At 34.5% G+C, this 25,011-nt stretch overlaps 1 protein-coding gene across 3 annotated transcripts; it reads right to left on the bottom strand.

Moving 5' to 3' along the window:
- Positions 1–1,114: 1,114 nt before the first annotated feature.
- LOC110107857 (peptidyl-prolyl cis-trans isomerase NIMA-interacting 4) lies at positions 1,115–24,964 on the bottom strand. Of its 3 annotated transcripts, none has more exons than XR_003701483.1 (6): positions 24,829–24,964; positions 24,277–24,445; positions 13,923–14,032; positions 13,031–13,173; positions 12,309–12,652; positions 1,115–1,396 (listed from the first exon to the last, which is right to left on the bottom strand). XR_003701483.1 is itself a non-coding variant. In XM_020838287.2 (5 exons), the coding sequence occupies exons 2-5, from the start codon at positions 24,419–24,421 to the stop codon at positions 1,354–1,356; spliced, it is 441 nt and encodes a 146-aa protein (XP_020693946.1). In that variant the 5' UTR covers positions 24,422–24,445; positions 24,829–24,964; the 3' UTR covers positions 1,115–1,353. The 3 variants fall into 3 exon arrangements, 1 of the variants encoding a protein (XP_020693946.1); XR_003701484.1 differs by having other exon boundaries at positions 24,277–24,458; positions 24,829–24,960; XM_020838287.2 differs by lacking the exon at positions 12,309–12,652.
- Positions 24,965–25,011: the final 47 nt, after the last annotated feature.

Raw genomic sequence — 25,011 nt, 5'->3', positions numbered from 1 at the left:
TTGGTTTGGACGTTCGGTGTGGTCACACCGTGCACATCTCCTCAGCCTCAAGAAGAACACTTACAATGCTATTTTTTATCTCATTTCTATTTTGCCACAAATCTGTCATAAATCCGCCGGAAATCTTTGCTGCGGATTTTTTCCTCCACAAATAAAGTTGCGACGCCACTTTTTATGTTGGATTATATTCTGCCACAAATTATATTTTGCCATGAATTTTTCTTATTTTGAGGCGGGTTTTTTGCCACAAAAAGATAACTTTTCTATACTAATAATATGAGCTATGCATTCAAGTTTTATAGCTATTTAACTTGTTTCATTGCAATTAAATCTTTTTGACCATTGAAGACAGCTTCTTTAAGCAATTTTTTGGGGAACTCATCTGTATTTTATAAATTGAAGACAGATTCTTCAAGCAGTTAAAGTGTAATTTATAATTTTCATATTCAGATTTGTTTTAAACTCTTTTGTATTTTATAAATTGATTTTTAATTCATCAAAGCAACAAAAAGTAAATTGTAAACTATTTTGTATTTGGTAAATTGCAGTAAATTCTTTTCTAATTGATTTTTAATTCATTTAATTGATTTACAGTTTATGTTTTGTAATAATTATTGCAAAGTATGAACTGTTTCTAATTTATATGTGATAAATTGATATTTTAGAAATAATAACAGTTGAAAAAAATGTTATAATTTGATAATTGCTATAAACTATTTTAATTTTATAATTTAAAGTTTGTACTTTATAAAATGACAAATATCTTCTTCTTTGTACTTTGTAAACTTTTAATTTTATAATTCTTGCCTTCTTAATACTATTCTCCATGTGAATTCTAGCCGCTAAATTCTTTCTGGGTTGAACTCTACTGTTTTGAGTTCTGAAAATTTAATCTGCCAAGAATTCCAACTTCAGAATTTATTTGCTTCAGATCTGGATTGGTGGGTCGTGTCGGATTGACCCAGATCTAAAGCGGGTCAGATTCGAGTTCAAAAAATTACCCAAATCTGACCCGATTTTAAAAACATGTTGAATTCAGGTTGGGTCAAATAGTGTCTAACCAATTTCAGGTTGGGTCAAATAGTGTCTAACCAATTTCAGGTGATACAAAACAGAAAAAAACTGTGAAGATGAAGACAGCGTCACAAGGTCACAGTGATTATGATATATATTCGCGTTCTAATCCTTATGGATTAAGAACCATCGACATAAATTCAGAAGCATTTCCTACAACTCACGATGACCAATCATTCAACAGAAAACAACTGTTCATAAGATTATTCCTCTTGAGTTTCGAGGCATAAGAGGAAGTCTAAAGGAACAAACCAGCTTCGAACTGAGTGCGCAGTCTGATTAATTCTTCCTCCCCTCGCACAGTATGATATGATATCCATGCCTACAATATTTGATGTAATGGTTAGCTTAACTATGATGTTATAGTGCGATAAAAGGTTTAAATAGAATGGGATATATAGACCATTCAGGCTCCGTTTGGAATGGCTTTATTACTGCTTCTTAAAGCAGCTTTTTGATACAAAAATTTTAATTTTTTACAAAAAAATTATTTTAAGAAGCAGTAAGAAAGCTGTCCCAAACGAAACATCAGAGAGAGAATTTGCAAGCTCACATGATGGCATTATATAAATTCATGCAATTACTGTAACATTCTGCTAATAAGATAAATTCGACTGTCTGATTCAAAAAGTAATCAAAATCAGAAGATTTATTCACATCTGATTCAAAAAGTGCAAAGATGAAAACAAAGTTATTCTGAGTTTTGAGATTGGTTTATTTGCTTTATTTTATATTAGTTTATCCCTTTTCGTTTATGGTGATGTAACATGCATATAATGATGATCTTATTGAGAGTGAATTGTGTTCTATAAGAGTCTATGTTGATTTAGATTTCATTTGGGGCGTCTTTTTTATTGCTTCTTAAAATAATTTTTTAGCGTAAAGAATTTTAGACTTCGTTTGGGATGGATTTTAAACCGCTTCTTAAAGCAGGTTTCGAATAAATTTTTTTTCTTTTTTTTACTAAAAGTTACTTTAAGAAGCCGTAAGAAAGCCGTCCCAAGCAAAACTTTAATTTTGTACTAAAAAACTATTTTAAGAAGCAGTAAGAAAGCCATCTCAAATGAAGCCTTAGTTTGATTCTCTATGTTGATTCGAGTTTAAAGACTATCTCATTTTTATATCATATTCAACACCTATGGTTGCATGTTCATATCTGGCCAATGTTTTGAAATGCTACTTTTGCTGGTCACTGTTGAAGTTATTGCTGATTTGGGCGAGACCGCACTGTTGCTGAAGCTAATTTCATGTTGATAGCCGCTAATTTCTTGTTTCCTTCTCGATTTGGATGGAAATCAAGATTTGTGGTTGCTTGTTTCCTTTTCAATTTTGGGCTGAAGTCAAGATTTGCTAGTGCCATGTTTCCTTCTATTCTAGAATTCCTGATGTAGCTGGCAATCGTCTATTAGTCATACATATATTCAACAGAAGACGGATACTAGAATTTTTGTGAAATTATCAATTTAATTTTTCTTTTTTGTTATAAATGGGACCTTAAAACATACTAAAATAACATCCTACCTCACTGTGATTTGGGATGTGTGACAACAGTGCGGCATTGCGACTGAATGGGTCAGTGGAAGAAAGTAAGATACTGTAGAACTGAGGATTAAGGAGGTTGAATGAACCAACTGAGCTGTAGGTTTAGAAATTTTGATTGTGGAATTTGCAACATTCTAGCGAAACCCAAGATTGTGGACAGAGGTCGCGGAGAAGCTATATGCTTATATCTAAAAATGTAAACGAGTCGAGTAGTGGCCTTATCAAGCTCGGCTTGTCGGTCAAAAAGTCGGCTCGAACTTGAACTTGAGCTCGAGCTCGACTCGAGCTTAGTCGAGCCCAAAAGGCGAGCTCGATCTCAAGCTGGTCCCACTGTAAACGAGCTCAAACCAGCTCGCGAGCCTTGACGGGATTTTTTAAATATTATAAATTATTTAACATATTTAATTTTTCAAAATTTTTATTAAATATTTTAAACATTTATTATTAATTTTAAACATGAAATATTAATTTATTTTTATATTCTTAAATATTTTAAATATTAATTATTATTTTTTATATTTAAATTTAATAAATAAAATAACATTATTTTAAAAATATTAATAATTATTCAAGCTAGCTTGCGAGCTCACAAGCCGAGCCTCATCAAGCTCGAATTTGACTCGTGAGCTCGATAAGCTCGGCTTGCGAGCCCATAAACAAGCCGAGCTCGAGCTGGCTCGCAAGGGCTGAGGATAATATTTTTGAGGAGTTCGATAAGCTCGGCTCGGCTCACTTGCACCCCTACTTATAACATTATCTTCAATTTAATGATTAAATCATTAGTAATAGAGTTATAATATTTCTCAATCATCTAAATTAGGTATCACCAATTCAACAGTTTGAGCAGGTTTGCAAGTTAATTAACATTCTAAAATTCTATCAAATGGGATTGGGCATGCAACAAGTTCCCAAATCAACAGGTCGAATCACCTAGTCTGGGCTGATTTTCAAAGGATTATCTATTATTGAGGATGGATATATTAGCCAATACTAAAAAGAGATGTTGTGAGAATTATTTCACAATACATTACTTGTCAAACAACAAGAGGAAAAAAGGATAAAATTGGGCTCTACGCAGTTAATATTCCATGTAAATTTTACAAGGACGTTACTTTGAACTTTGTTCTAAGATACCAAAAACCTTAAGAAAACATAAGCCAATCTTTAAATTAGTGAATTACTTTTCTAAAATAGCTCATTGCATTCCAATGTTATAAAACTATTAATCTATAATAAATAATAAAATTAAATTTTAATGAAGTGATGTGTAGGGACACAGATAAACAACAAACAAAAGAGATGAAAAGCATAGGAACACAAATAATAGTTGTTTTCTAACTTCTCCTTAAAAAACAACACAAGATACAATTAATCTACTATTTGAGAGGTAGATCGGTTTTCCCAAAAAATCCTAGATGTCGCTAGAAAACTCTAAAAGAAAACTACAATAGAAAATAAATTCCAAGACACCAAACTAACAACATAGTTAGCCCTAAATAGGCTCTCCTAATTCCCTCTGAAATCACCCTCCTTTCTTAATTAATTCCCTCTCAAATTTGAATTCAAAATAAGAACTCTTTTCCTAAATAATTCCCACTTGATTCCTCCACCTTACATAATGAATAATATCTTTCTTAGGCCCCACAAGGGGGGTCGAACCCCCTTCTTTCTCCCTGCCAAATTCCGCCCAATCCAGCCCTTGATTCGGTCCAAGCTGGGCCAGTCGCTAGCGCCCTACGTATAATACTCCACTCCCCTCACCCCAAAGATGCACCTTATCCTCAATGTGGAAGGATAAGAATTGGCTCATGATCATCTCGTATGGCTCGCATGTAGCTTCATGCTTTGATAAGTCATTCCATTTGACTAGTATCTCCAGTGCTCATATTTCCCCTCGATGCACCCTTCTATGTCCATGGGCTCTAAAACGATCTTTATGTCTTTTGTCAAAGTCGAGAATAGAGAAGACGGTTTGTGATCTCCTATCACATGCCTCAGCTGTGAAAAATGAAACACAAGATGGATGACTGAGGTTGGTGGAAGTTGTAGGCGATATGCTACTGCTCCAATGAATTCAACTATCTTGTAGGGTACAAAATAGGGTGTCAAAATAGATTTTCGGGTCGTGTTCAGGTCCAACCCTAAACTGATCCGCCTCTAACTGCTCCGACACGACTAGGAAAACGGATTAGAAATCCAAGTTTTCAACATAGCTTTTATCTTGGAAATATATGCAACTACTCCTGATTTGGACGCTAAATATCCCAAATAATCAACCCTCGCTATGCAAAGGAACACTTCTTCAAATTGACATAAAACTGATGTTCCTTTAATGTCACTAACACTACTCTCAAGTGTTCCACATGCACTGCCTCAGACTGCTTATACACCAAGATGTCATCGAAGAAATCAATAAAAACTTGCGGAGGTAGGGTTGGAATACATTGTTCACAACAGCTGGAGAGTAGATGTCGTATTGGTTAGCCCAAAAGGCATCACTAAGAACTTGTAGTAGCCTTAATGAGTCCTGAAAGCCGTCTTATGGATGTCCGTGGGCCGCATTCTAATCTGATGGTATCCTGATTTTAGATCAATATTGGAGAGTATCACCGCTCCATACAACTCATCTGACAACTCATCAATGATTGATATAAGAAACTTATCCAACACTTTCCTTATTCAAAGCTCAATAGTCTAAACAAAATCTCCAACTACCATCCTTATTCTTCACCTGCAACACAGGGCTGGAGAAAGACCTGACACTATTCCTTGATTAGCCTCTCAATTTCATCATTATGAATATGTGGGTACAGGTAGGGCCGAACACTAATAGTGGATACCCCTTCTTTCAGGTTAATAGCATACTCATGCTCCCTTGGGGAGAGATAGGACTTGAGATAGTTGGAACACCTCACTGAATTGTTGTAGGACTGGTTGGACTATCTCTGAAACCTCCTCCTCTTTCTACATGCCTTCCCCTCCCTAGAGGCTCTAGAGCAACACCAAGAATCCCTTCCTTACTCTATGGATTGTCTTCACTAAGGTCTTAAGAGAAACACTGGCTTTGGATAGATTAGGATCCCCCCTGATTTTCACCTTCCTCCCTCCCTCCCTCCATGAATTTTATGGTCAATGTCTTCTAGTCCACCTTAGTCTCTCCTAAGGTCTGCAACCACTTCATGCCCAAAATGACATCTGTGCTCCTTAGCTCCAAGGAAAGAAAATCCTTTGCTATTTATATGTCATGGAGTGTCAGCATCAACCTCCTGCAAATCCCCCTACTCTGTTCCACTCTCCTCGTCCCCATCATGACTCCAAAGCTCCCTATGTTTGTCAATATCAATCTCAACTGGTCCACAACCAGATTTGATATGAAGTTGTGGGTAGCCCCGTTATCCACCAAAATCACCACTGATCACTCTCTGATATGTCCCCTTACCTTCATGGTGTAATTTGGAGTAAATCTCATCACTCAATTAGGGACGCTTCCACCACATCAAGGTATAGGTGTTCTCCTTTCTCTTTTGCTTTCTCCACCAAATCCTCTATGTTGGTCTCATCCTCATCACATATCATAATAACCTGGAGTGTGCGGTCCTTGCACCGATGATCTAGTGTATACTTCTCATCACAGTAGAAGTACTGACCCTTCGCTCTCTTGTCCTACACCCCTGCTTCTGTAAGGCACTTGAAGTTGGCCCAAGGCGAACTCCCCCACTCTTCTCCCTCGAAGCCTCTCGCCGAAATAACATTGTCTGTGTTATCGGTGCCAGTGAAGTCAAGGTACTTTTATAAGAGCCTCCCGCTACTCCGCTCTTACTGATCTTCTCCATCTGTCTCCAATCCTCTGCTATATGAGCTAGATCTATCGTGTCCTTCAACCCCCTTGGTCTCAACAATCGATCCCCTCGTATGTCGGGCTAGAGGCCCTTAATGAAATTTTCTTCTAGCACCTCCTCCAAAATTCCCCTCAACAACCCCAACAACATCTCAAATCTCTCCCTGTACTCCATGACGGTCCTCTCCTGAGTCAAGGAAAGAAATTGGTCGTATAAGTTTCCTTCTCAAATGGCTCAAAAATGTTCCAACAAATAATTCTTAAACTCCTCCAAAGAATGGATCGGATATTTACTCTCCCTCCATTGGAACCAAGCGAGGGCTTTCCCCTCCAGGCATAGTTCTATGGCTATAAACTTCTCATCCTCTCTCAATCCGTTCATCTCGAAATACCAATCCACCCAGTATACCCACTCATGAGCATTTTTCCCTTTGAATACTGTCATCTTCAACTTCCTCACCCTAGCATCTTCGTCCCAACTTTCTCTTCCGCCATTAGTTACCCCCGTGTATCAAGGGTGGGAATCCCACCTTTCTTCCATACGCCTCACATGACCCGATCAACATGGCTCAGCTCATTCCCTTCATCTGGTCATCCACTCCCTTGCCCAAAAGGCCTCTCATAATGGTCGGTCACTCCACCAACTCCACCATAAAACTCCCTTCTTATTATCCCTCAATCTGAAACCCCTAATTCGCCCCTGATTGGAGCCTAAGAAGTGGTTCTTTATGAAAGAAACTCTCCTTATCAAACTCTCTCAGTCCGATCTCTTTTCCCTTAGATTCAGCCAAGGGAATCCCAATCGATTCCGGGTTAGGGTTAGCGATCAGAACCACCGATGGAGTTTTGGATTGTATCTCCATGAGCTTCATAATCATCTCCTCCACCCATCCAAATTGGTTTTCCATAGATGAAAACCTTCCTTCCATGGTAGAAAACTTTCCTTCAATGGTTGAGAACTTTCCTCCATCCCGAATTTCACTCGCCTTCTAATGCATCCACTTTCTTTTCTGTCATCCCTCCAAAAACCTAGCTCTGATACCAATTTGATACATCTTGGAAGTAAAAACAACAAATAAAAGAGAAGAAAAGAGTGTGAACACAAAGATAATAGTTGTTTTCTGATTTCTCCTTAAAAAATAAAGCAACATACAATTGATCTACTATTCGAGAGGTAGATCGGCTCTCCACAAACCGTAGACACCACTAGGAAACTCACAAAGAAAACTAAAACATAAAATCAATTTCAAGATATCAAAATAACAATATAGTTAGTCCTAAATAGGCACTCCTAATTTCCTCCTAATTCAGCCCCCTTTCCTTAATTAATTCCCTCTCAAATTAACCTCCTTCCTTAATTAATTCCCTCTCAAATCAGCCATCTTTCCTAAGTAATTCCCTCTCATATTTGAATTCAAAATTAGAACACTTTCCCTAAATCATTCCCCCTTGATTCCTCCTCCATACATATGAATCATATCTTTCCTGGGCCCCACAAGGAGGGTTGAACCCCCTTCTTTCTCCATGCTAGGTTCCTCCCAGCCCAGCCCCTGTTTTGACTAACCCCCTGCGTATCACAAAGGAATAATATTGTTTCAATTATCCAAAATATTATATTTGATAGATGTGTAAAATTCATAAAATTATTTTTAAATAATTCTATGGAAAAAGGTGATAACACAACAAAAATTTTCAAAGGTTTGTTGCCCACAAACTAAGGAACAAATTGATGTAATTAATAGGAGTCTTGATGAAAAGTTGGAAAATTTGATTAAAGAAAATTCATATGGTTGAGATTAATTTTTTTTAATGAGTTTGTATATAATTCATCTACTAATAGGTCTAAGGGTATAAGTAAATTTAAATTTTGGAGTAAGGGCATAAATACATAAGAATTTTTGCAGAGATTCAATCAAAAAAATCTAAAAAGATCTTACTAAACATCATATTGAGTACCTAGTGATTTGTACAATCATTTTCATAACTTATGCATAATTTGCAAGAAAATATTCTTAGAAAATTGATGGTTGATTATGAATAATTATAAATATGTTTTTGACATGAATAAAAGATATGTGAAATTTAAATCAACTGATAAGATAATAGCACACCTAAATCCAAAAGGTTCTATAGGGATCTTTAAGAAATTAAATAAAAAGTAGGATCATAAAACTCTTGCAATAGGTTAGTATGAATGCTTACAAATTAAAACTGTCAAACAATTATAAACTTGTGAATTAATTCAGTCTTCAATATATGTATCTGATTTTACTTGATTTCATGAACTTGCTACTAATTACTTGCATTGTTTTCTTTTCCCATCTCCTTCCTGCCAATTTATACCCAACACTTTATCTAATAGTCCATATATCTTATTTCTTAGGCTATTCTAAATGAAGAACTTATGTCCACTACTAATGGTGAATATTAGAGGTATCTTGTATCTTGCATGATAGATCTATATATGATCATTTATCAATTACTTCGCAAGATGGATAATGATCATGCCCATATTTTCTTGACAAGCATCTAATGCTTGATTTGTTGTAGCCAATTTTTTACAAGTCGGGTCTATTTGACAAAATCAAAAGGATTATATGTGCTGGAAGTGCCAGAGGTAAGCACAAAGTCAAACACATGGTTATTGTGAATATTGAAATTTTTTGTCATTTTATTTTATAGTTTTGTATTCTTTCTAGTTTATTTTAATGAAAGATGCCTATATTAATGATCTTACAGAGAATGGTTTGTGTCCTCTAAATTCTAAGTTGATTTAGTTTGGTTCTTTATGTTGGTTTGAATCTCTAGCCATTGGTTCTCGTTGACTCCCTATTCAACAAATTTGATTCCTTGTTCTCGTCCTAGCACTATTTTGGAAGGTCATTGTAGTTGGTTACTATTGCAGATGTCATCGAATTGGTGAGATGGCAATGATGTTGAAGGTAATTTCCAACAATTAACCATTAATTGCACATTTCCTTCAAGGTTTTCTACTGTGGTCGAGATTTCAGCAACCGCTTGGTTTCCTTATCGATTTTACATAGTAGTCAAAATTTGTGATTAACTTCCTTATAGGTTTTGTGCAAAAGGGAAGATTTATGGTTGTTTTCTTTCATTCTACTCTCAATTTCCTACTATAACTAGGGTTCATCTAGGAATGCAAGTGAGCTTAGTTTGCTAGCTAACTAGTTCAAGAGTTGAGTTTATCAAGCTCATGAGTTGAGTTTATCGAGCCATAAGCTTAAACTTGAGCTTAAACTAGAACCCATATATTATGCAAGTTCGAGTTCATCAAGACTCAACATGTTAGCTTTCGAGCCGGCTCAAGTAAATCGTAAATTCTATATCACATTTCTTTCTCAACCATTTGATTTCAATCCGTTGTTGATTCCATCAATACCTACTTGAGCTCAAATCCTAGTCCCATCACACGAACTCCTCTTCAACATCAAAAGACGGCATACTTCCCGTCAATGCCTACTTTAACAAACTCCATCACAACATCCATCAATCCCTACTAGTCAAAACATTGCCTTCTCCAACGAGCTCTTATCAAGATCCCGGACACCGATGTCATCAATACATTCTCCAACAAGCTCCCATTACGAGTCGGCTCATCGTCGTTGAAGCCACCATCTGCAAGTTCACATTGCAACTTCTCCAACGAGCTCCAATTGTAGTCCCGCTGGTCTCACCAACTTCTCGTTGTTGATGTATTCTCTCACTTTACCTTGAGCTCATGAGTCAAGCTCGAGCCCACTATTATTCCAACAAGTAGAGCTCACGCTCATCATACGATCTCAATTCAAGCTCGAGCATGAGTTCAAGTCGTCACAAAGTAGGCGAGCTAAGCCCAAGTTGGCTGTGACTTGAGATCAACTAGATTCGTTTACACACCTAAATTCAACTATTTGGAATTGTAGCAAAATAAATTCTTTCCTTCCTTACTGCATCCCAATTTAGAACTACAATGATTTTGGAAAGCTGCTTACTGTAGGAATTGTCAGCTTTGAAAACTTATAGTTTAGACAAGTTCTGAATTTTCATGAAACTACTAATTTTGATTTCTTTTTTATTTTGAATCATAATTTTGAGTTTCTCAAGGCATGTTAAAAAAACACCATGTTGCTAAACTTAATTTAGTCTCTCTCAAACTAGTGTGTTATAATATTGAATTCTTTGGTATAGTGAAAGTTATCGACGGTAGCTTTTAATATAAGTTTTCTTCTTGTATTGTTGTAAGGTGTGGATTTTCTATTGTATGACTCCTATGATGCACTGACACTTCTCCTCAAAGAGGGGTGTAGTATCTAACATGTATCCGACACTACACGCGTCCGACATGTTTCAGACACACTGCAAACATGTCCAATTAAAAAAATATTAAATACAAATTGGACACACGTGTCCGACACACATATCTTACATATTTTATCCACAATACCAAATAAATCGCCCGCACTTAATACCACATTCATTAAATATTCTCATTTTCATTTCACAACTTTGATTTCACAACAATGCTCAATGTCATCTCAACATCGACGTCTGATGTCGTTACAACATCAACATTTCAAAATGATATCCATATCAAAGTTTTACGTTGTTTTTACAATGATGCTCGACATCTCATCTTTGTCCAACGCCTTCTCAACATCGACGACCAATCCCCTCACAACATCAACGATAAATGCCCTCTTAACATTGACGCTGCCCAATATTTACTGCATAACATCAATGTCTGAGTGCCTGACTCTCGACATCATTGTCAACTACTCTCTCGATGACTAATAAACGTCATCGACACCCGACTCTCGACATCCTAATATTAATCATTTTAAGCACAAATTATAGTTAAATAACTTATTATTTCTAAATAATTTTTAAAATTATACTTATTCAATTTTTATACACTTTTTAAAATATAAAAATTATAATATTGTCCAACCCGTGTCCTATATTTTCAATAATTGATGTGTCACGTGTCCGTGTAGTGCCATATCTGTGTCGTGGTGTTCATGTCTGTGCATCATAGCATGAGTCCTATCATTGTTCTTTTTCATCTTTTTAATTTGTAATTGATTTTGTGTGTGCGATGGATATTTGATGAAGTTTGCTATAAACTAATTTTTACTCATTGCTGAATAAAAAAAAACAAGCGTAAAAGAAATAAATGATAGCACAGACACATCTTTCCAATTTGGGCCCCACTCTACACAGTTGCATGCTCAAACGAAGCAACTCTTCATGCCCATTACTCCCATTCGGTAAGGCAATCAATAAAAGACAAAAAAAAACTTGCACTCTCGGATTTTACATTCATTCCTATTGCTTCCTTCACAAACTCACGACAACAACAATTGGCTTCCCAAGTGGAATCGACCAACCCAACCGGACCAGGCTTTACCTGCACGCCCACTTGTCTCCAATAAGCCCTTTCACTTCGATGCTCATAAACTTAAGGGTCGAGCTAATTATATAGGTTTAATAAGTCTAAGATCTGAACCTCTAAAATATTTCATGCACATAAACGTAAGAGTCGAGTTATTTTCATCAACTTGAATGTTAAAGAAAATACAAGTCAATAAGTCTAAGGATCGAACCTCTAAAAATCCTTTATGCTTATAAACCTAAGGGCCGAGCTATTTTCATCAGCCTATTTAAAAGGTTGAAATCACACACAAGTTTAACAAGTCTAAAACACCAAACTTCTAAATACTCTATGTGCTCACAAAACCTAAAGGCCAAGCCATTTTTAATCAAATATAAAAGACTAAAAGTCTAAAAAAATATGTCAATTCAACAAAACAAAAAGGGAGAGAAAATTAAATAAAATACATGCATATATACATACCAGAAAGAAGTCAAAAAAGCTGTCAAAGTCTGAACTGGATGCTACGAATCTCCTGTTTAATTCTGAGCAAACGATCCTGCAGCATCATCTTCCTAGTTTGAGTGGTCTCCAACTGATGATGCAACAAGTTAAACTCCTCAGTGGATGACAACAAATTCTGCTTTAATCTCTCAACCTCAGCAGTTATCCAAGCCAAGTCCTTCGCAGAAGAAGCAGCGCCTGCTCAAAGCTATCGTCGTCTCTCCAAAAGAATCCTCTTTCTCTGTCTCAAAGCCTTGAGCTCAGTTGATATCTCCAAAAGCTCAAGCAGCTCCTCTGAAATATCCATGCGAGCTCCCCTCATCCTGTCCCAGGCAGCTCTTACCCCATCTTGAGCCAACACTCTTATGATGTAAATTCTATCTATTGTGTGGTTTTGATTCTACCTCAACTTCTTGCAAAATTTTAACTTTGGACGATCTTTACATTGTTGTTTAGAGCCCGCTAAATGTTGTTTTTTTAATTTGCATCAAAAGAGAGCGGAGGTTTTTGCCTAATTAAGAGTTGATGGATAGCAATTTTTTATGCATATTTTTTATTCATCCATCCTAGATTTATATTAGGAAAATCCTAGATCCAAAGAGTTTAGTTGGATTCTTATTGCAACATAAATATTAAAAAAATTATGCCATTACATCAAATAGGTTTGACAAGTCATATAAGATTAACAAACAAGTACTTACGTTGATTTGAAAGGTGCTGTGGTAGCTCCAACTGGTGTGCCAAATGCAACTTCCTGGAACGGCCCTGCCATTTTCCCTCTAGGAAACCATCCAAGATCTCCACCTTTCTTTCCTGAGGGGCATTCTGAGTACTCTGCCGCAACCTAAGATACAGAAAGCAAGCACATCTAACAAAGAGTAAGTATGCATCAGCAATGACTGAAGTTGCACGTTAACATGCATAGAAACGCGAAGCATAGAACATGCAATGATTTATGCAATATATGTATAGTTTACTAGGTGACCTGAGAGTTTCCTTAAAATATTATCAATAAAAACAGTTCATTTACAAAGAGGATGCATACTTTCCATGCACCAGTCTCTTTTCTAGTCATTGTGCCACACATCTATCAGAAAGTATTAATAATTGAAGATACTTTGCTTGCATGTGTAAATTTGACCCAAGAGATTTTGTCATTTCAGCCAACAAAAATTTAGAAGTTGCAGGGAAGTTTAATGAACCAAAGAATAAAAGAGTTAAAAAATATTCATCTGAAATTCATGGGGCCACTTTATTAAATAAAGTAATAAAACATAGTAAGACAAGATCCATATATCCAGGATATCCCTCATTATATACTACTAGACTAAAAAATTAGCCCAAAGAGTTACAAATATTTGTAAAATTTACCTTCGAATATGACATCACAAAACTTAAATTATATAAAACAATTCACTAAAAATAGATGTTAAAAAAACGCAATGAGACTTTTTTCCATCACAAGTATAAGCAAAGAAGCAATTCCAACCGGAAGTATTTTTGAATGATGAGTCTGCTAACAACAATAAGTAACCGCATAGAGGTAGACTATATGAAAATACTTCATAGCATGACAGAAGGTTCACCGTTAACCTTAGCAAACTCTGCAGGCGGGACCTTGTCTCCATTGCTCAACCAACCTTCTTGCAGTTTCTTGTATGCTTCATTGATCTGCCCTTGTTTCTCACATAAGATATGCCTTGCTGAAACAAAATCAGGAGAGTCTTAGTCGCCAAAAAAGAAATGAATTGACAATCACTATTCCTGAGCACTTAGCTATCATTTATTTGATCTGCTCAACACTTAAATTAATATAACATTGTCAGTTTAATTGCAGTTTTATAAAATTTACCCTTATCATATGAAAATTTTCTTATCACATGATACTCATAAGACACTTTTCTATTTTGAGAATGTAGCTTTAACTATAAAAATTATATCCTCACATTTTTAGAATAGGCCTGAAATTCTTAAACCAATTGCACCTTGGTAACATTTGATTTTCTAGAAAGCACATGTAGACCACCTAAAAATAAGTTAAGATCTAAATCATACAACTAAGATCTACTCAAAATAACATGAGCAACATCTATGAGCAGCAAATCACACCAGATTTCATCAATATAAACAGCTAAACTTAAACGAAACCAAATGTCTGAGAAAAAAAAATAGTTTTATTTATGAAAGCTACCTCATATGGTTATAAGTTTAAATAACTTCTCCTAATGTTTAAAATAGGTTTAAAAACTTGCTATAATATTCCAATCACATTCAAACTTAGAAGTGTGCTATTTTGATCCCTTAATTCTTTACTTAATTTAGTTTAAAAATTATTTTTAGTTTTTTTGAGTCAGGGGTAGGGGTGTAATTTTCAGTTTACAAGTTCACCTTAAGGTGTGAGTATAAATACAACCTCACATTTTGTTGTAATCACGATATAATTCATTTTCTTTACTAGATAATTTCTTCTCCTCTTCCATTCCTTCTCCTTCTCCCTGACTTTTTCATTTGCTATTTTCAATTTTGTTTCAAGAACCAAAAGGAAAGCTTGACTGTAGGTAGTTTTTCAAGGGGATGGTGGAGGTTGGCTCTCAGGGGGATTCTGATTCCACGGAGGAATGCTTCAATTCATATCAAAGAACAGTAGTTTAGATCCAGCAATTCAGAGTAAAGGCTGAGGAGGAATTGCTAGCAGCATGTTCAAACAGCAGTGAAAATAGAGGAAGCCAGAAGCATGTTGATCCCGAGACAGTGCTATAAAGAAGGGCTATGTTGATTAAGCAAGAAGCTAACTTCAATTGACAGAGAATATGAGGTGTGTATTCTTGTTGTCTTTCTCGTATCTTTATCAAGAAGATCAGTAATGAAGGAGGTTAAGCAATCAAGATGTCAATGGCCAATATTGAGATTAAAAAGTCCACCAGTCTCATTAATTTCAGCCTTTGGAAGCTAAAAATGTAGTCACTTCTTGTCCGCCAAGGCTTGGATTCCGGATCCGTTGAAACTGGCAATCCTAAAAGTAGAAGCAAGATTGTATGGAGAGGAGTCCCATAGAGCTCAGAGCGCAATTCAACTAGATTTTGGACATAAGGTGTTTCAATAAATTGCAAATGAAAAAACAGTCATCAAAATATGAAGAAGGGTAGAATACTTGTATCTCAAAAAATTCTATATATTGCAAATGAATAAGTATTGAATAAGCAAGTAGATAATTTTAATCATAAAGTTCTTGATTTGAAAAGCATAGGTGTGAGAATAATGATAAAGATCAAGCAACTATTCTTCTAAGTTCATTACCAAGTAGAAATGAATATTTCATTAACATTATGTTTTATGGAAAGGATTTTTTGGTTATGTCAAAAGTAAAGGCTATGCTAAATTCATTCAAAGAAATATTGAATCTAATCAAGGGATAATTGTACGAGGAAAAATAAGAAGCAACAAAGGGTCTGAGATGGGTGAGATGCCGCAACAATGGGGAAAGCTATGAAAATACTAAAATTTAACCAATCTCATATTCAAATCCAAGCAAGGAGTAACTCTATGCTTTTGAAATTCCTACCATATGCGATCAAATAGGAATTGGTTTGAGTTTCTCAATGAAAAAGAATGTGGCACAATGTATCTGGGAAACAATTAAGGCATGCAACGTACAAGGTGATTGAGTCATTAAACTCAAACTTCATGATGGCATGGAAAGACCACTCAAGAAAGTAGGATATGTTCCTGAACTTAGAAGAACATTGATTTATTTTGCTGAATTAGTTCAGCATGGATAAAATTTTAAATGGAGAAAAGGCCCAAAAATTGTCCCCAGACTATTCGTTGTGGTCAATTTAGTTTTAGAGTGCCAAATTTATTCAATTTAACCCCATGATTATACAAAATTGATCTCAAATAATCTTTCATGTAAAATTTGATCACAATTTAGTCCCTCAATTATATAAAATTGAGTCCAATTTGGTCCCTAGGGACCATTTGGGGCCAAGATATTAAATTGGAAAAATGTGAATATTTTAGAGCATAAATTAGTCGTGGGACTATTTTGGGATTTTTCTCATTTCAAATATGATAATAAAAGCCTTAAAAGGTATACAAAAGTTCTTTGATCATCATATATCTTGTAATCTTATTGATGAAACTAAGTTGTGGCATCAACAATTAGCACATGTTAGCCAAAGAGAGCTTGAAAATTTGTACAATAAAGAGTTCTTTGGAAATAATAAGCCTCATATTTGAATTTTTGTGAACATTGTGAGGTCAGAAAATCCGCAAAATTGAAGTTTGCCACTTCAAAATATAAATCTAAAGAAAATTTAGATTATGTGGATTCAAAATTTATAGGATCCTGCAAGAAGAGAGTCACATGCCAGAGCAAGGTATTTTTTATCTTTTATTGATGATCAATTGATCAATAAAGAAATTGGTGTGTATATTTCTTAAAACAGAAAAATGAAGCCATTGAAAAATTCAAAGAATGGAAAACTCGGGTTGATATTCAGATAGGAAAGAAGGTTGAAAAGCTAAGAACTAACAACAGCCTTGAGGTTTGCTCAGATTAATTCAAGAAGTATTGCAAGGAGCAAATAGTAGCACGGCATTTCATAGTGAGGTTGACATCTAAGAAAATGGGACAGTTGAATGCTGCAACGAGACCATTTTTGAAATGATAAGATGCATGTTGAATGATGAATGCTTACCAAAAAATTTTGGGCAGAAACAATCAGTTCAGCTGCATATTTAATAAATAGGTGTCATTTATCAACTAGTTCAACACACCACAAGGAAGGTTGAGCCAACAACCAAGAGACTATAAAAGACTAAAGGTATTTGGTTGCATTGCTTAGGTTCTCACATTAGGCTGGGCTAATTAAAACCTAAGGCTTTGAAATGTTTTTTCATTGGATATCCTAAAAATGTAAAAGGGTTCATGCTGCTTGGAATCAAGCCATCCAAAATATTTGATCAGCAAGGAGGTTGTCATTAATGAATAAAAAATGATAAATTTAGATTCAAGAACTATGGCTCAAAGAAAAATTGTTAATGCAAACTGGATATTACAACTAGACGTAGAGAAGTCAAAGAAACTTAAAATTTTTAAAAGCAATGATCAATAATCAATTAACAAAAAACCTAAATAGCCTATACAGCAAAACATTAAAAAAATGCAAGTATGTTAGGTTTTGCAAGGACAAAACTAGGTGAATGGTTCAAGAAACACAAAGGTATGGGTAAGCATATGTCAAGTTTTTGTATGCATGTAGTTGAATTTCTAATAGTTGATTACCATAAAATAAAACCATGGAAAGTGCATAATAAAATAAATGGAAACAAGCCATGGATTATGAGATTATCTCCCTTGAGAGAATCTCAATTGGGAGTAAGTAGACGAGCCTAGAAATGTTAAGTTGTTAACTGCAAATGATTGTGCATTAAAAAATATAAAATCCCTAGAATACAGGAGCCAAGATTCAAAGTGAAGCTTGTAGCAATAGAGTTTACACCAAAAATTGGTGTAGATTATGCTGAAATTTCCTCTCCAGTTGAAATCATACATCTATATGTATTCTCCTTACCATGGTTGTACTGTTTGCATGCGTCTTAAGCGAATGGATGTAAAAACAATATTCTTATGTGGAGAGTTATAGGAAACTATCTACAAGAATCAACCAGAATGATATGCTTAAATATGAATTGAAAATCAAGTTTGTTTGCCGAAAAGATCTGTCTGGGTTGATAATATCCAATAATATGGTACAAAAAATTTGATAAGTGCATGCTTGATATTGGCTTCACTCATAGCAAATATGATTCTTTTGTATATATAAAATATGAGAAGCAAATAACACTATACATCCTTTACTTTTTGTTGATGGTATATAACTTGCAGGTATTAGCTCAGAAAAAATCACAAGATTAAAGGCTTTGCTCAAGATGTACTTTTAAATTAAGGATCTTGGTCCTGCCAAGAAATTTATTGTACAGGAGATCTTTAGAAGTAAATAAAGGCAAGAATTGTTCCATTCACAAGGTAAATATATCAAAAATATTATAAATGGGTATGGGATGGCAGCTTCTAAACTTTTTTCTAGATCTTTAGCATGGCATTCTAAGTTATGCAATGACAAAGATCAAGTGATGATCGTAAAGAATCATATCTGAAGAAAATTCCCAGCAAAATTTAGTGGATAATATCATTTATGCTATGATTTTTTGTAAGCCATATTTTGCTAATTCACAGTGTTGTAAGCAAGTTCATAGCTGATCTAGAAAGGCATCATTGCGAAGCTGTAAAATAGGTGCCAAGGCATTTCAATGGAACCATGACCTTAAGGTATGAAAAAATTGATTATGTAGAGGAGGTGATAGTAGGATATGTAGATTTAAATTATGCAAACTATCTTGATACTCGAAGATTCCTTAAAGGTTACGTGTTTTAAGGTGTTTGGAACTACAGTTAGTTGGAAGGCTAATATAAAACTAGTTGTAGCCTTGATTATGACTGAAGCTGAATACATTGTTACATTGAAGACATAAAAAGTTGTGGTGAAAGGATAATTTTTTTAATAATTAACTAAGCAATTTGCTCCATTTGTGCTTGTGTTTTGGTATAATCAAAGCGCAGAATTTGTTTCCAAAAATCCTATGTATCATGAAATAACTAACATAAAGACGTGATGTTTCATTTCATTAAAGGGGCTGTTATTGACAAGATTGTGGAGATTACAAAAATTTCAACAAATGACAATGCATCATATATATTAACAAAAGCTCTGGGTTCCTCTTTGTTTCATCGTTACTTGGAGTTGTCAAGGATGATGAGAAAGAAATCTTAATGTTGTTTGCATTGATCTTGATGAATTAAAGAACCAAAGATGAGATTGTTGTTTTGGTCCTTTAATTCTTAGTTTATTTGTAAAAGTTATTTTCATTTCTTTAAGCATGTGGTTATTTGTGCAATTTTCATTTGACAAGTTTAACTTGAGGTGTTGCTATTAATGCACCCTCACCCCACGTTGTGATGATAATCCAATTCATTTTCTTTGCAGGTGAATTTTTCTCCTATCTTATTCCCTCTCTTATCTTGATTGACAATGGGCATAGTGTATATCCTTCTTCTCTTTTTTTTTGTACAACAACAACAACAACAACATCAAGCCTTTATCCCACTACGTGGGGTCGGCTCAAAAATTATAAATAAATTTTTTTCTACCAGTAGGTATGATGCAATGCATGACATTCAAAGAATTATCAATTTAAGCATACTCATAATCACTAATTTCCTCGTGAACACCATTAAAATCATTAATTTCATTATTTCCCTCATGCCCTCTTATATGCAAGTTCGTAGAAGGATAATCATTAGCATAAGACTGTTTGATGACCCCCTTTTTTTTGTTACTGTTTGATGACACTTAAAAAATGCATTGGTAGAAATTTTAGATTCAAATGCAAATGCAAATGGTTTCCTTTTAAAGGCATTAACCGTAATGTTAATAACCTTAGAAGCAATAAGAGTAACATTTTAGCATATAGTCAAAATCTAATGCAAATTGAAAAAGCATGCTCAAGTGATGAAATGTGGTGACATGACATCTTTTGATGCAGTCAATGCTAACTATTTAATGTTTTCTTTAATTTCTAGTTGTGTTTCTAGCTACCTTTTTCCTGTGACTTCCAAGTTTTCTCTGTTGTTTGCTGAATTTCTCTGTTGTCTTTTCACTTTTCCATTGTCTTCTCGTATTTCTACTGTTGTTTGGTCTTCCCATGTTGGTTGTTGGTCTTCCTCGTGCTGGACTTCGGTTTTCTCTCCTGGCTCTTCGTTTCCCTAGCTACCCCTTCAATTTCCTTGTACTGCTGGCAGCTCGTTTTCCCTATTGCAGTTGCTCGGTTTCCCCATTTGTTGAACCCTATGCTGGATGCTTTATTTCCTAATTGAATAGGCTGATTTGGAAGAGTTTTGTGGCTGTTTTGAAAGGCTTATATTGGCTATTTGGATGAAAAATGTAAGTGTGCATTTAATATCATTTCCCCTTCTTTTTTTATATAAGGTGGTTGTTTTCTTTGTGAAGAGAGAGAGAGAGAGATATGTGATGAATATTTGGAACGAAAAATCTACGGGTTTGTCATAACATGTGAAATATCCTCTTCTACCTTTATTCTTATATCTTGTCTCGGACTTCTATCCATTCTTCTCTCCACAGTTTCCATTCCACCTATATATTTCTTCTCAAAACTTTGATTTGACAATGTTTTGTTTTTTTTACAAGTTGAAAACGGTGTTGCGTCTTGTAAGTTGTAAGGTGTAGTTGTGTTCTAATATTGTGTTTGTTTTGTGACTTGTATGTGTGTTGTCCGTTCTATTATAAGTGGTGTGTTGCCCTGTTTTATTGTTGTGCTTGTTTTTTAAAGAAAGTGATTATTTGTATACCTAGTGTTCTCCTACTAGGCTTAGGCATCCTAGATTGCATCATCTTTCTTCATATCGTCTCAAATCAAATTTAAACATAGACATCATACTTTTGGCTATATAATAACATCTGATCATAACAACAGTTCTTCAAACATCTTAGTTTTAAGTAAAAATTATGTTCACTTATTTTAATGAATTAAATTCACCAAGAAAATATCCCACTATGACAAAGGGAAATATTTCTCTTTTAAAAATTATTTCATTTCAGTCCATGTGCAAGTAGCTAGATTCTCTTCCTAACATTTCCCTTCATCTTTTCCTACACATCCAACATATTTAGCTTGATCAATTAACTTAGGTTTTGCAAATCTTATTTATCATTCATCAAAATGATTTGTCATTCAAAGAGGTTATATACATCTAACAACCAATCAATAAAAGCTTTAGGATCAATTTCATAATCATAGGTAAACACTATAACTTTAATGTTATATGGTTACGTCATCATCTATATCTAAATTATAATGTTTATGATTTCCATAAGCATCACTATTAAATAATCTAAATTGCCTATCAAGATGATTTATGTCTCCAATTAAAATTCACATTAAGATGTGATGGTTCATCACTGTGATTGGACTACTTCAGATTTACAATAACGAAATTGATTGGCTTCTAAATTAGTAATTCTTCTTTTAACCAAATGTCATCACAAATTTAATTTTACATATTCAATAGTTAAATCAATTAAATTTATGAAGTTTCCATTACTTTCATGATCAATTGAAATGCTCTTATAATTGGATGCAATCAAGATTTCCTATTTTATGTTTTCTTTATTTTTTCTTGTGTTTCTAGCTATCTTTATCCTGTGACTTCTCAGTTTTCCCAGCTCTTTGCTGAATTTCCTTGTTGTCTTCTCCCTTTTCTATTGTCTTCTCATATTCATGTTGCTAATTGGTCTTCCTTAAGTGGTTGTTTAGTCTTCCGATGTTGGTTGTTGGTCTTCCCCATGTTGGAGTTCGGTTTTCTCTTCTGGCTCTTCGTTTACCCAAATACCCCTTCAGTTTCCTTGTCTTTATTGCTAGCTGCTCATTTTCCCTATTGTGACTGCTCGATTTCCTCATTTGCCGAAGCCTATGTTGAATGCTTTATTTCCTAATTAATTGGGCTGTTTTGGAAGAGCTTTGTGACTGTTTTAAAGGCTTTCATTGGTTGTTTGGGTGGCAAATTTAAGCAAGTATTTAATATCCTTTTCCCTTCTTTTTCTATATAAGGTGGCAGATTTCTTTGTGGAAAAAGATAGAGTGATATGTGATGAATATTTGGAATGTGAAACATGCAGGTTTATCGTAGCTTACGAGCTATCATTTTCTACCTTCCTTATATTTCATCTCGGACTTCTATCTATTCTTCTATCCATGGTTCCCATTTCACATGTATCTTTCTTCTCGAAACTTTGATTAGTCGTAAGTTGTGTTATTTTTTATAAGTTGAAAGTGGTGTTGTGTCTTGTAAGTTGTAAGGTGTTGTTGTGTTCTAAGGTTGTGTTTGTTTTGTGAGTTGTATGTGTGTTGCTTGTTTTATTATAAGTGGTGTTTTGTCCTATTTTATCGTTGTGTTTGTTTAAATTATTTTGAAAGGATGTGATTATTTGCATACCTAGTGTTCTCCTAAAAGGTTTAGGAACCTAGATTGCATCATAATTAGCCATGCTTCTAAGTGATATTTTGGAGTAATTTAAAATTATGATATCAATTTGATGTAGGATGGCCAATGGTCATCTTGATGCAACTAATGTGGTCCATTGTATGAATACACGAAAAAAAAAAAATAATAATAATAATAAGGATTCACAAATCACAAGAAATCAATTAATTCAACATCATACTTACCTAAAAATGTAAAAAGGAAAGAGTATAATTAAAACTCAAATGACAATAAAAAAATTGAAATAATCCAAGAAATTATGTGAGGAATTAAAAACATATAAAATATCAATGAGCAATATGAATTTAATTTTTGCGTATTAGATTTCTAATATGTAATTTTATATCAAAATCAATAGCACTAAATATCAAATTATACAAATGAAATAGAACAATGAATGAAAAATACTAAAATAACCACAACCAAGCCTCATTTGGCACAAGGAGATGATTGCCTTTGAGATTATGTAATCAAGTTTGTATCCCACTTGAAAGAATCATACAAACAATTTAAAGAAATATTAAAACTAGAAAGAGAAATATTATTGAAGTCAAAAGTTCCAAATTACACACCACCAAACAACTATTTATAGACTCCACGTAATCTAGACTATTCGATATGGTTAGCATATGATTAGCTCAATTTAAATTTAAATTATACAACATAAACAAGCATTTATCCCACTACATGAATCTTTTTTCTCCATTATATCCTATTAAGAGCCAAATGCTCATTTAAATCTAATAAAAAAATCATTTTTAATACTTTTTTATTAAGTCTTTTTAGATCTACCTCTACCTTTTTAACATAGGTCGGATCTAATGCATCTACTATCCTAATAGGATCATATATAATCGAAATAAACAAATAGAAGCCATAAATACCCCATTTCAAAGTCTTGTACTCCTAAAAACTTGGAAAGTCCACACTGCCAATTTAACATACCGCACATTTGAAAGGCACGAGATCAACAAATAAAAATCAAACCATTGGTCCCACTCTTTTTTTCCCTGTTATAATTAAGTGGATAGCTCCAAAATCTGCAATTTTCATACTACACGGAACACAACAATCCAAACTTCGCAGCCCACGTACATTTCCAAAAGGATAAAGCCAACAACAAGCTATCCGCTGCCAAAGGAAATTGCATCATAGGGTAGCATAAAGAATCAACACATGTTGAGGACAAAATTGTTTTTCTAGTAGCCATTCCCCGGTATCAAGGATAAGACATAGATAATGGCAAATTGCTAAACTAGACTTCAATAGGAAGCTTGCAATTTAAGGACCCAAAAATAATAGGATAATTAACAAAGTAAGTATTTGCCTAAGCAACATGGAAAATCTTATAAAGAGTCCAAAAAAAAAATTTCAAACTTGGTTGCACAGAAATGCATGGAGGAAAATAATGAGAGGATTAAGAATAACTTAGCACTAAGTTAATAAAAACTAGAAGAGAATAAGCATTACCCTTGAGATCCTAGGCATAAAGCAAAGTAGCATGCCATAAAAATGAAAATTTTCAATAAAATCGCAATGGTGGGATGCGCAATATTTTCTACATATGATTGAAATTAGCTCATATATTGCCATTTATAAGCAGCTTAATTATACTTCTCCTGAAATGACATTGTAACTATAATTTGTACTTTGTAGTTTACACAACCTACTTTTTAATTAAAAAAAATGCAGCAAATGATATGAAAATACATTCAACTGTAAACTACTGCACGAAACATGCACAACCGTAAAGGAAAAGCACCTCAAGTAAAAACAGTAATATTGCATGTAGCAAAATATCTTTTTTCCAAGGCAGTAAAGAACCTTTAACATAGGTGCAGGTGCCAAGATCATCTCCCGACTTGCCACCCTTCCCTTTACCCTTGGAAGTCTTCTCTTCCTCTCCACTAGAAGGCTGCTTTCCCTTCCCCTTTTTTGCTGATTCCTTGGGCTTAGAATCTTTACCCATAGCTTAGACACTCCAGATAGATTCCTGGATTGCAAGACTGCATTTTAATGTAACTTACAAAATCCAGAAAATGATTCACTGTATTATTAAAATCTACATTAAAGAGAAGCAGCAGAATAAGTTTGGGGAATTCAGCTGAAACATTGTTAAATATAAAGGAAAAATAATGATCCTAATAAGCTATTTGAGGAAAAAACACAAAATTAAATAGATATTTGATAATTGCTAGAAACTAATAATTTGAAGCTCCAGAATTTCAAAGAGAGAAAAACTAACGCAACTCAATTACAATACCGGAAAACAAGTCCGGAGAGAAATCCCAAATAACTTGCGATTAAAACTATGAATCAATAATCTAATAAGAATTGGAAAAGACAGATCCCAAAAAGAAATTTGAAAATCCTTACCCTAAAATTGGTCGAAGTCGCCTGTGTCGAACTTCCTCCCAAAAATCCCCCGCGGTTTCGGCAACTGATCGCTTGTATAAGAGCGCGACACAGCGGAATCCGGAATGCGATAGGGCCGACATTGAGGCAAATTATTGCATCCTGTCACCGGAGGTGGAGATAGTTACTGATATTAATAAAATA

This window comes from Dendrobium catenatum, unplaced genomic scaffold (assembly GCF_001605985.2).
Source record: "Dendrobium catenatum unplaced genomic scaffold, ASM160598v2 fragScaff_scaffold_847, whole genome shotgun sequence".
NCBI lineage: Eukaryota > Viridiplantae > Streptophyta > Magnoliopsida > Asparagales > Orchidaceae > Dendrobium > Dendrobium catenatum.
This window is presented reverse-complemented; position numbering and strand designations above follow the sequence as displayed.

Excerpts from the sequence above, each read along its gene's own strand:
- LOC110107857 (XM_020838287.2), bottom strand. The coding sequence starts at position 24,421 with ATGGGTAAAGATTCTAAGCCCAAGGAATCAGCAAAAAAGGGGAAGGGA. Across the intron at positions 13,174-13,922 it reads CGCCTGCAGAGTTTGCTAAG|GTTGCGGCAGAGTACTCAGA; the intron begins GTTAACGGTGAA and ends TCTGTATCTTAG. Across the intron at positions 1,397-13,030 it reads ACAGCACCTTTCAAATCAAC|GCATGGATATCATATCATAC; the intron begins GTAAGTACTTGT and ends CAAATATTGTAG.